Source organism: Phaethon lepturus, unplaced genomic scaffold (genome assembly GCF_000687285.1).
Source record: "Phaethon lepturus isolate BGI_N335 unplaced genomic scaffold, ASM68728v1 scaffold36823, whole genome shotgun sequence".
NCBI classification, from domain to species: Eukaryota; Metazoa; Chordata; class Aves; order Phaethontiformes; family Phaethontidae; genus Phaethon; species Phaethon lepturus.
The window spans coordinates 4,821-18,232 of record NW_010528986.1 but is presented as its reverse complement, the minus strand read 5'-3'; the positions used below and the strand labels follow the sequence as shown (position 1 = coordinate 18,232).

The 13,412-nt window shown below is 36.4% G+C and overlaps 1 protein-coding gene across 1 annotated transcript; it reads right to left on the bottom strand.

Annotated features, from left to right (window-relative positions):
• Nucleotides 1-237: 237 nt before the first annotated feature.
• LOC104618272 (serine/arginine-rich splicing factor 11) lies at nt 238-12,401 on the bottom strand (the record flags this gene model as incomplete). The annotated part of the gene is made up of 8 exons (XM_010283819.1): nt 238-327; nt 888-1,019; nt 2,145-2,226; nt 3,231-3,358; nt 4,878-4,927; nt 6,019-6,111; nt 8,160-8,269; nt 12,268-12,401. Coding segments are annotated over 8 exons (819 nt in total), but the record flags the coding sequence as incomplete, so codon positions are not given.
• Between the last annotated feature and the right edge of the window lie 1,011 nt (nt 12,402-13,412).

Below are 13,412 nucleotides of genomic sequence, written 5' to 3'. Positions count from 1 at the left end.
AACCTTAATGATTCTATGATTCTATTCTAAGCCCAAACAATACTTCCAGAAAATTGCAATATCAGGGAAAAATATAAAGCATCTTACAGACACAGGTACAGTATACATGCATTTGTGCATATACCAAATATATCCACAACAGAATCATCATCCTGTTTAATAGAGGAACATTCTTGTATGTCAGTGCATAAAGCATGCTGTAAATAGAGACCAAGGCAAACTTTCATGTTACTATACCTGCTTGTGCTTCTTGATCGTCTAGTTGTGCTGTAGCTTTTGGGGGGAGTTTTAGAACGTTTCTTTTCCTTCTCTTCCTTTTTTTTATCCCTTTCAGTAAAATACAGATTTGAAGTTTAAGTCATTTTCAAACTATTCAAGCAGCATTCACTACTTTTGCTATGTAGGCAAATGAATGAAGACATGACAACTACATTGGATAGCATAAACTGTTCAGTATTTCTGCAGCCAGTCACATTGTATTAACGGAAACACAGATTACAATTATCTACAACAAAATAAAAGAACAGCTCTTTTATAGCTTCTGTGTATGAACAGCACAAAATCTGCAAGTCTAGATGCTCACATTTCCTGCTTTCCACAGGCAGCTACTGAGTGATTCAGCTAATGCCTGCTGCATCTGTTGACTCTTAGGAAAAACATGTTACCTGTTTTTATATAACCAACTGTGCACAAGAATACGGCAAGTATAATATAACTCTGTAAGATGTTACAAGAGACTGTGACTTTAAAAAGAGCCACTAGTTCATTTTGCCCTAGGTTTTTTGTTTGTTTGTGGTTTTGTGTGTGTGGGTTTTTTTTTTTAATTAAGCACCAAAATTTAATAATTTCATTTCTAGCAAATAGAATAGATTTACTGAAGCAATTACCTGGTTTTGGATGTGCTCCTAGACCTTCTGCTTCTCTCTCTGGAATGAGATCTTCTTCGTCTTGGACTTTTAGATCGCCTCCTGCTTCTTGATTTTGAATGGGACCTTCTCCTTGATCTGCTTCTTGACCGTCTACGAGTAATGCATTGCACATGGGAGTTAAATATATGAAATTTTCATATACTATTCAGAATCTATCTGCTCAGTGCTAACGGTACTGTAATGCACAACAATACAGAAAAAAGAATATAGAAAACAGCAAAGGAATCGGACTGAGCCCACCAAGGAAATGGGGAAACAATGTGCACAAACGCTAAATGTCACAGAACAGGACGCTTCAGTCAGCGCTCTTATTACTCTCCTTGTAAGAAAATATCAGTCCTATTGAAAACTGGTAAGTCATGTTGAAATGTGAAGACATTTTTAGAACACTAAACCAAATACAAGCCAATTACTGAATATGCAAATAGCAAAGAAGTACAAATGGGAAGGCCACAGTTAAAACAGCTTTGCACAGACCACTGGCAAGCACCATCTAATTGGAGGTGACAAGCCAACAGCATAAATGAGGGGTATATCCTTCAGTTTGAGTTGGACAATATTAAGATCTCTAGTTAGGATACCTGAACAGACCTGACCTCCAAGTAAATAATAACCTAGAAAACACTGGATAAACTTTTGTCCCAGATACCTCCACTAAATTTTCTGCACATACTTGGAGCCCAAGAGGTAAACATTTATGTACATAAACAGCAAGCCTCCTAGTACTTGGTTTTAAGACAAATTCTAATTACCACATGAGCACACTGGAAAGAGACTGAAGAGAGGTTTAAGGAGCTATTGTAAAATGGACAGCCTACAACGGCTTAGGTGTTCCTAGTAGCGAGGGCTGTGCCAAATGAAGGTTCTGTGCTAAAGTATTTCTTATCTGATACAAGAAATAATTTATTGTTAAATAAAATCAGAGTCCAAGCATTTCTAGGACTACGTGTCCTGAAGTTCTTTCCACAGTAGTTTAAGGTATTTTTGACGTATTTTTTCCTATCATCTCTCTCCCACCCTTTCTACAAAAACAGAGGCAAGCCTCCACCTCACACTACAGTCCAGCCAAACCACAGCCTCAGCTTTCTTCAGATCATTTGCATTCTTCCATATGTCAGCCTCCATGAGTGGTGTCACTTCCAAGAAGTATTTCCAAAGGAATTGTTTCAGCTATGTGTGTTTGGTTTTTTTTGTTAAAGCAAATAAGCTAACTACCTGTGTCTAGATGAAGAAGGTGTCCTCCTCCTCCTTGAGCGTGACCTTGACCTTGAATGCCTTCGTTTTTCATCTTTTTTGTCTGGAGTTAAAAAGGAAAAGTGCAACAAAAAAACCTGAATGTTACTTCAGTATTCAGAAAGATTTTATAACGGAAAGGAAGTTGAGCTTCATAAAGAAAACCTAAGCAATATTTTGACATTTGAAATTAAGGCTTATCTATCCTTTTCCTCAAAAGATGACACAAAGAATGAACGCATGACAAAGACATGTATGAGACATGAACTCAACAAAGTTTTATGCAAAACTGAAGAAGTAAAATTTAGAAAATGTTTCATTTAAATGTTTACTGTTTAACTCCGTTAAATGATGATAGCTGCAGGGCAATGGAAAGTTTTGTTAAAAATATCAGAATCTGCCATTTTGTGAAGGGCTAAAGAATCTTTCAAATTATTGTTTTGAATTTCCCACAAAAAGCCTTGAACAAAACAATCAGCACATTTTTCTGGTATAATAAAAGAACAGGAGCTCTATTCTGTCCTGAAAATGATCAGGAGGCCACAAAACTGTATTTTCAGTGTTCCAAGTTACTGCTGCTCAGATTTGGTGGATCTGACATTTGTGGATGAACTGCTGCATCTTGCTCTAAAATAAAATCTACTGAAATAAGCTACAAGATAAAGGATTGTTTACAAACTTCCACAGATTAGAAATTAAAGGAAAGGAAATCATCCCCAAGAACAAACATCACTAGGATGTCTCGTGGTTAAGCCACTTGCTGTTTCCAATGAAATCTCAGAGATGGCAGTATGAACTTCAATCAGGGGAAGCTCAAGCATTTCACAATCTTCAAATCAAGTGAATTTTGGGGAAAACAACAGATGATTAATTCCCTGCATCATTCTGCAGGACACATGCAGCATTAAACACCGTAGGACAATTAAAAACCTGTCACCTACAAATTAAGTCACTACAGAAGATCAAAGCATTAAGCCAGTATTTTGCAGGTCATTAGCTTCTATCATAAATGACGTCAAAACTTCATCTTGAATTGAATGAGGTTTTTATTCTACGATTTAAAATTACCTGGCTCGATAGCAGCAGAAATTAATGACTGTGCTTCTCGTACTCTCTTCATAGCTTCTTCTATTTCTTTACTGGAGGTATCTGATTTCAGACTTGGTGAAACAAGACCTGCAGCTACATGGTTCAACCTGGTAAATAAAAAAAGAATTGTAGAAATCCAGTGTTGATGAATCCAAGAAATACATGCCTCCATTGTCAGTTTGCAGCCTGTTCAAAGTGACAGATCTAAGTGAATCGCAATCTGCCTGCGTTTTGTCATCATTCAGATAATAGACTAGTAAGTTTAAGATGCGGTATCTGTGCTGAAAACAGTGACTCAAGATACTAGCACATATGGCTCTCAGAATTCTGGTAAACTGTAAACAGCAGGAAAGTTTGTATTGTCATGACACTTTTGTATTGTAATGACACTTTTCAAATTTTTGCATGACACAATTTTAGTTCTCATCACCTGAAAGAGCTACTCCACAGGAAACAGTGTATTACACTGTAGGAAGTCAGCTTCCATTGTTATAGGCCATACTGAGAAGCCTACAAACGGTGATGAAATTTGAAGTTCAGAAGGTGTGTTCTGCAAGGTGGCTTTGAAGCCAACCAGGTATACCCAATATACAAGACATGTTTATCTAATCCATTATCTTGGGTGACTATTTTGTTCAATCAGTTACCCATTCCCTGCTTACAGAAATGTCAATTTAAAGTAGAGAATAATATGCCAGAACAGTATTAAAAATGAAGCTCTATCACATATATAGCTTTATCCCCTCGTCTAGATCAGACGGCTCTGACAATTTAAAAACACTGGAACAGCCAAACAGGGTTAGAAGAAGTCTATTTAGCTAATACAGCAGGAGGGCAAGCACACATTGATGTGCTTTCCTGAAGCTGAGAGTTAAAAGAATTCTCTCCAAAGCTTCCTGCAGTTCGCAGTACAAGCGCCTTCCGAGGCAGATGTGATTTCTTTGCATTTAGTAGACTTTTCATCTACTTATTTCTCTTACAGCTTTTTTTCAATGCCGTATGCTTTCATCATCCCATTGCAATGTTCTCAATAGCTTAACGGCACACTAATACAGTAAGTGCTACAATCCTTCCCTACTTGCTGTCCTCTATCATATCATTTGAACAAAATTATCCTTTTTCTGAATACTGAAATAAAAATTAGCAACTACTCATGCTTATTGTTATTTGCTCCCTTTTTCTACCAAGTAGTAAGACATGCCATATATTACAGCTATCAGACGATAACAAAAGACATAGACTCTTTTATTATTGTCTTTTACAACAGTTGCTGGTCTCGGCTCATTCTCAACCATAGCCCTTTCATTTCAACCTTGCAGGATATAAGGTGCTAGCTACCCCTTTACATTACGGACACAGAACTGACAAAAATGATGTAGGAAAAACTGAATTTCTGTCTCTAGCAAAATGAAATCCTGGAGATTAATTGGTGTTATTCCGCAGATGCAAGGCTGAATAATCTTCATTTCCTCCCCCTCTTCTCTCTACCACAGAAAAGAGTCAGCACAAGATCCCCAAGACACTACTTTTCTCCATTCAGCAGGACAAAGATTGGATACTGAATAACAACAGATATTCCCAAGATCAAGTGTATTGCAATACAAGTATTTGTAAACTGATGCTTACTTTGGATCCACTGTGCTCATAAGTTTTAGTAGCTGATCTGCTGCAAGAGACTGGGAGAAAAAAAAAAAAACAACACAGAAGTTAAAACCATGCTGGAAGATGTGTATGCTTAAGAAGATTATGTTCCTTCAATGTACCCTCAGCAGTGGCTAAAGCAAAAAGTCTCTACAGATGAAAAAAACAAAACACAACACACCTCAAGCAAGTTACAAATGAAAGGGCATATTGTTCTGCTTTAAAACTTGTGGATGGTGGTGAGGGTGTGAATATTGCATTTCAGTGGTGCTTAGGCACTTTTTTTTTCTACAGCAGCAAATATAGGCTCTTCCCTGGACAGAATCAAAGTGCTTTAAAATAAAATAAACTTCCAATATTTAGAGGTTATTTTGCTCTTACTTCAAGAGAACAGACACCTCATTAGAGAACTAAGTTGCCTGTCCATGGGAAGTCCTCAATGTCAATTTATGAACAATAAGCAAAAGCTTCTTTACTCTAAAAATGCCACAAAAAATGTATTTTACACCTCTTAGGAAAATCCAGATATTACTACAATTGGTCACTTCCCGTACCAGTGGTGTATTAACAACGAAGTGTTTAGTCCCCACTGATTTTCTTCACACAGAGGCAGTCATGTGCTGAACCCAAACAGTTTGTTACAAGCAGCGGGCTTAATGGACAAAGGAAACAATCCTTCATCATACCAAATTTGTATTTTTTCTAATATGCATTTAGAATCCTTATTTTTTCATTTGTTATTGCATTGTCACTACACAACATGCATAAAGAGAATGCTAAATGATGGATTTCTTAGCAATGCATTAAATTATTACAAGTCCTTGTACCTGTAAAACATGTTCTCTGTATTTGGTTCTTATATGTTAAATACTAAATCAATATTCTACTCACTGTTACTTAGTACTTAAAGTCTTTTTTTATTCAGTTTTAAAAAGACTGCAGTCTAACAGAGTCTTCTCAGTATTTTCTACACCTACAAAAGTCCAACAATTTTTTTTTAAACTGTAAGCACAAGACAGGTTCGTAGCTTGATAATGACACATATTTGAAGTATTTCATTACTAGTCCCAAATTATTTTTTAGGTCCTTCCGGTATTTAATTTGATACTCCTACAGCGTGACATACCTGAGAGTTTAAGTTTGCTCCAGGAAGCCCAAGAGCAGCTAGGGCAGGATCAAGAGCAGGAGCTCCTAAAGCAGCTAAAGGAACAGCACCAATCTGTAACAAAGACAGCAATTAGACAAAGCCATATTGAATGGACAGAAAGCTGTTAGATCAAGATTCCCAAGCATTAGACACATGGAAACTTGAACTAGGTTTTACTTAGGCTTCTAGCTACAGGAAACATTATACTAAGGTCAGTGAGAGTATTTCAGTTTTCCTTATTCAAGTATTCCAGTGCTTAGTTTTTTAAAAGATTTTTTCCTATAAATATTCTAAAATAGAATTGTTTCCTCTGCATCCCAACAGGCAGGAAAAAAATTAAAAGTAAAAAAGTAAAGCATTCCACTACATTCAAAAAATAGTTTACAATTAAATTCTTTTTCAGTGTTAAAATGAACTTTCATTATAAGTTTCTGAGCCAACCACCATACAATTAAATCAATTTAGGATGAAATTAACATGTTTTATGTTAAAAGACAATATAGCATTATTGCATCTCTGCAAATTTCTCAAATTTGGTTAAAACTGGCAAACGGGTTGAAAAGCTACTGGAAGAATAAGTAGCAAGACACATAGGACTGAATTCCTTAAATTAATCTAGAAGCCGCATTAAAAAAACTCATTTTTTTGCTATTTAAAGTGAGATGATCAAAACATACACTGAAACAAAACACATGCTGCGCTAAAAACCACGTCATCTTATGTTAATCAAACGCTGTCTGTTGCTATGAGGTCTTGCTCTCCCTTCCTTCCCACTGCCTCCTTTCTGACTGCTCTGGCACTTGAGACTCATTTGTCAACCAATTCGACCCACTGAGTCAGAGAGCTTCTTTTTGTGCTGTCTGCACCAAGCTAACACAATAGCTCACAAAAAGATCTGATGAGCTCCAGAGCCAGCATAAAAGCAGCAGAAAGAGCACATAGTCAAGAGCAAGGGAGAAAAAAAAACACGCTTCCAATTTTTAACCATGAGTTTTTCAGTTGGCTGATCCCTTGAAACAGCATAGGCTTCTCCCTGCAGTCTCAAAAGAAAAACCCACATTTCCACATACTGATTTTGTGAACATAAACTACAGCTCTAATTTGTTTTTACTGAGTTAGATGCCCAAATCCCAGTAATAGTCAAAAGGAGCTGCGTAACAAGCTTTCAAGATGTGTTTGAAAAAAAATGACCATTCACCACAATTTTTTGTAAAATGGATGTGTTAAATTCAACCATTAAGTGGACTAGGAGTAGGCTGGGATTCAGAGTGACAGAACTAAAATTAAGGTGGTACAACAATTATTTTCAGGAATTTATATACACACAAGTTTTTGGTGAAAGAAATCTTTTAAGATGGTATTTGTTTCTTCCATCCCTTTCCTCGAGTTTCAAAGTTAAGCTTTGGACTTTTCCCTCTACATACAGTTAAAGAGATCTTCTGAACAACTAAATGGCAAGTGTACCTTTCATGCAATCAGAAATCATAACAGAAGCTAACACAAAGCAGAGCTAAGCACAAGTTGAAGTAGTAGATTTGACAACTGCAGAATTAATGAAGCTTTATTCTTGTTTGCCTCTTGTACTTTGACTCTCTGTTCTCTAATAAGATACGTGCTTTGACTGAAACTTTTTCCATAGTGTATTATTTTTACTGTTCATCTTCCACACAAATTCTTGTGTACTTACATAATGAGCAAATACAGGCTACAATTTTTTCCCCTCAGGTGGAGTATTAACGGAAGGTATCTCCACAGCATGTCAACTCCTTGAACTTCAAGAATTTAAAATCTACAAGATCTCTACTGCTTGTCAAATCTGTCTGTAAGCGTACAATGGATAAAAAAGGGATGACAGATATAAACACAGAGCCCCTGAGATACCAGAAGCATCATATTAGGGAAATAAAAGCATCCCATCTAGCAACTTATCACTGGTTTGCCACAATTCCTATCAGATAGCTGTTAACAATCCATTAAGGTATTTAAACTAAAACATTCTATGAATCAGCATTAGCACATCAGTCTATTTGTCCAGAAAAAAAAACAACAGAAAGTAAGTTAAAATCTTACAGAACACATCTAATCGTTTCCCTTGACTTCAGTCTAACTGGAATGCCTACCTGAGAAAGTGGGTTGGGAGTAGGCAGGAGTCCACCTCCGGGCAGCAGACCTGCCACAGCATTAGCTGGTGCCAAGAGAGACAAAGCCTTAGTCTCATCAGGAATAACTCCTGCAGAGAAATAGCCTTGCATTAGAATGCATTCCATTTCAAAGGCAGAAAATACACAAATACACCCAGAAAATGTCTCCCTGATACACCACCTGAGTTTGTTGAAAGTACTTATGTTGGCTAAAATACAAAGCTTGATGTCTATTAATATTTATCATTAATTTTTTTGTCAGAATGAAACTTCAATGTGTGAAAATTTGACTGTTCCTTTTTCTCTACAAATGGTTAAGTTTCTAGAGCAAAAAATAGCACAATACACACTACTTTTTTGTTAACACTGCCAAGATTTCATCACCTGTACTCGATTTTTAAGTCATGAACCAAACGTAAGCAAGCACAGTCGGTTCTCCAGGGGTGTGCTCTCAACTTTCAAAAGCTGTTTTATGAACAACGACTCGTGTCGGCTGCTTCACTATAAAGCACACAGAAAAATCAAGATACACAAGACAAAAAAAGTTTGATTTAGGGGTTAATAATATGGTACAGTTCACTATGTTTTCTTTTACACCTACCATATAAATTTTGTAAACTTAAGAGAAGGTATGGAAATATTTTTTGTTGAATCAAGCGTAGGGCTTTTGCTGACTTGTCAAATGAAAATGAAAGTCTCTGCAGATCTTCAAATACACCCTGTGTATGTGTGTCTGTGGGTGGATGGGTGCATACATACAGTATATTGTGGCACATTCCTTACCTGTGCAGTAAAATGCATTTGTTCCAATATGTGCCATGCTTATTGTACCAAGAATGCTGCTACATACTGCCATTTCAGAAGAAACTTCTGGCCCAAAATCTTGCAGCCAACTAAGACAAGTGTCTTATTTTACTGCCTGCTCTGCACATACAATTTTAAGGGTCCTACTACGAAACAAGTAATTATGTAGGTATTTTTATTCTATCCAACAGCAAAAGCCCTATACAGATGGATTAATTTGTTAATGTGCCCAAGCCCCCAAAATGAGAGTTCAATAAAACAATTTTACTATATATTTGCAAATACCAGTAGTGTTTCTGCAATACATATTAAGAAACTGCATCTCATCATAAAACATACAATATGTACAGGGCACTTAAGAGAAACTGGATAAGCTGCAGAAGAAAACTGTTGGGTGGTATTTTCAGCAGGGCCTGGTATATAGTTCAGGCTGAACCAGGGAAAAGAACTGTAAAACACAACAACAAAAAAGAAAAACCACTGTTAAATAAAGGTAATGGTTCCTTCCACCTATACTGAGAAGTGCCGATAATATAAACAAATGTATAATACACAGCACTGTTATCTTGCTTGTGTCATTGAGCTGTCATCAATTTAGATACCAAAAGTTATGGAGGGAGAGGGGGGAAAAAGGTCATTTAGATAAAGGGCATTAATGCATAAATATATTAACATACCTACAGAGAGATTATGGGGTAATTTTGCATGCAAAATTATGTCTCAGAGGATATTTATAAATTATATCTAAACATTTCAAATTAGTGCAACTACAACATTTCTGGCATCTAAATACAAATCCTCAGACTTATCTTGAGACACCTCATAGAAGATCTGCATCCATTAAAAAAAATCATGCATCTGATCCTCTAATTGTTTTTTTTAAAAAGTATTTAGAAATAAATAAACTACAATTTTAAAAAAAGCAATGAGGCCCCTCACCAGTTAATTTTCATGCTTCAAGAGTTTTTTTTACTGCTGCTTTGTTAGAACCATGAAATACTGCATGAATGTGTAGAAATGAAAGAAAAAGAAACAGACAAAAGAAACAAACATTAACCAAAGAACCTAAATACCCCCCCCAGCCATCTTTAATCTTAGAGTTCCTTCCAAATCTAGGAATATCACAGTGAAAATTACAAATACTAAACCTTACCGTAGACTTTGTGTATAGTTCTATAACACAAAGCAACAGCCAACACCAAAATGTCTGTGTATGCTAAAACTGGAGTGCGCTTGTGATATAGGGGATAATTATTGCACTAAACAGATAATAAACATTTAGTTTAGTGACAGGCAATATTAATACAGAATTATCACAATAGAAAAATAAAAGATAAAAGGGCCCAGAACAGCACAGTAGTTAAGCATATGCCTGGCTTTAAGCACACAAGCAATTTCACTATGATTTTAAGAATCTTGCTGTATCGTGCTTAAACAGCTTGTTGAATTGGGACCCTGGCAGTATGCATTTGCATGGAAAACTATACTCCAGTACAGGGACAAAAGCATACGGTTACAAAACCAGGGAGCATAACTTTATTGGCTGAACATATCTCTTGTGATATGCCACATCATTATGCCACAAACATCAACATTCTGAACTGCTAGAACACCACAAGAAACAGCCCATGGGGAACTCCTCGATTTAAACAGGCCCATTAAAATAATCTACTTTATGAATTTTATTTTCTTTACACAATCTGAACCAAAACTACTGGGCAGATTTCTCTATGTGCCAGATTTATCCACCATCAAGCACAATGGACAAAGTCAGACTGACAAAGAGAAAATATTTTTATCCTTATTGGAAAAGTTAAACACTAACATTCTTGACCATGGGCCTTGGAGAATATTTCAGTACTAACTCAGATGGACTGTTGCTATATCATGCTTTAATACAAAGATGAGGACAAGATGCCTTTCGACTATGCTATTATACCTGAACTAGCGAAAGCAGAAGCAGTAACTCAATGGCAATTTCAGAATGTGTTCTGTACTCTCAAAAAGCAGCATGTCTCAAAGTTCATGCTGCAGATTCCTACATTCCAGAAATTGAGTTTTCATATCTTTTAAATTCTAAGGAATACAAAGATAAGACAGTGCCCCAGGCCTCCAAAGACAGCCTACAGCATTACAGTGGCTTGATTATAGGTCTGAACCCAGGCCATGTACCAAATACATTACTGTAGCATGACTTAATCTGCAGAGATTTTATTTAATTCAAGCGATCTGGGAAAATCCATTATTTCAGAAGTAAATCAAGAAACAGTACAATGGAAATCAATTACTTCTAAAGCAAGTCTAGAAGAGTTTAATAAGACTTCTGTAAGAAGAGGTGTCTTCTCAGCACTTTGTTTTTAAGGTAAGTTCCAAAAACCCTGCTCATTGCCTTTCAAATTACTGTAACACCCTAAAATGTAAAAATAAAAAGAAGAAGAGAAAATGTAGTTAACAAGTGGTTACACCAGGAAAACACTTGGGGACTTGAGTGCTTGCTGGCCTTTAGTTAATGTCTAGAATCCCCTGTAGCTGCAGAGGACCCACTGTTTTTCAGTCATCTGGAAGGGCTTTGCATTTGCCTTCTCCACTACAAAAATCACACACACAAATAACAGAGAGAAGAGTTTATTATTTAGTGAAATTCTATAAAATATATCAAGGATGAACAAGAAAACTTGGAATAAAAAACTAGTACCAGTGCCCATTTGGCACCTCTTGGAAGATCTCACTTTCAAATTAAGCCATAATTATTCAAACCCTTGGTATACTGGACTTCGCAAAGAGAGCGAGTGCCTTTTCAGGGAAGTTCCCAACTAAATGCAGTGGCAGCATATCTCAAAGAAATATTAATCTACTCTCCCATGTACTCTCAGGGAGGGAGAAACTATTCTCATTAAGAGATTTATGTCTATATGAAAGTGGCAAACACATAATTATTAAGGAAAAATCTCCTTAAAATGATGACCTGTTTGCAGAAGTCTATTTAGGCAAATGTCTCACTGAGACTGATAAAGAACAAAATTTGCAAATGATTCTGCCTAAAATGTTAATATTCTAAACTTAGAGACACACAAAATCAGTAAGAGGTAAACTTTCCACTTTCATTCAGTGTCACTATATACAAAAAATTATTTAATCCTTGGGCCAATGGCAATATACCAAGGGTTTCAAAATGTTAATATCTTACATGTTTCACATTTTACTAATCCTAATTTTTGTGAACTATACTGGAATAAAATGCCACCATACAGTGGCTTCATAGGCCATTAAACAATTCACAAACCTTCTGCATATGGTACGACTATCAACGCTCTGTCAACGAATACAGTGTTTGTCAGATGCTGGGCCACAACTGCCGAGTCAGGATCATGGAACTTTACAAAACAGACACGCGATGAAACAGGCAAAGGAGAATCACTGAAAAAGAAATAAATATATTACTTAGATGGAAGTAAGCCTGCCAGTATGAAACTTGTAACTTCTACTGTCTCCCCACTTTCATCAAACCAGGAATTCATGGGGGACTATGGGATACTTCTCTATGCAATAACATGATTTCAGGTTTTGTATCAAACATCATTTTGCGTGACCACAGATAGAAAATTACACTGAATGAAGTCAATTCACTGTAAAATTGAAGAAATAGTTTTATCGCCTCATTTGTGACTAGACATTAATTCAATTATGCACAATAGATCTATGACCAGTCACCTAAATGCAAATTAGTCATGACCTGTGAGAAGGGAAGGAGACGAAGAATAACTTTGCTCAAGAAAGATCAAAGTTACCTACTACATATACCGCACAAGCTAACAAAACCAGTAGTTTTACACTATATGCTTTAGGCTCCAAATTACTTATTAAGGTAAATTATGAAACAAAGAGGGTAATGATTACTATTTTTACGTAGTAAAATTACTACGATTTTACTTATCAATTTCATAAAAGCATCTAGACCAAACTTCATCATGCTGCTTCTAACACGTACAGAAACTGCCAACTTCATTCTGAAGAGATGTACACTGCTAAACATGTGTGTCTCATTCAGCAGTAACAGATCTAAACACAAAAATTCAAGAAGCTCAGGTAGGCAACACTACAGTTGACATCTCATTAATGGGTGAAAAGTTCCTAAATAAACCATCTTTACTAGGTAGGTCTGTACCTACTCCACAGCTCACACTGAGCATCTGTCACCAGAGCTGTGTAAAAAATCCCAGACATGGAACATCCAAGAGACTGCACAAGTTTTGAGTCACTTGAAAAAAACAGAAATATCCACTTCCTACAACAATAGGAAAGAATTGTAGGCCATACAACTATGCCCCCTCCCCTTCCCTGAAACAAAACCAAACCCCCCAAAAACAGAGGCAGAATGAACCCACACAAAGACACAACTGTGCAGCTAATGAGTTACAAGCTGCCTCC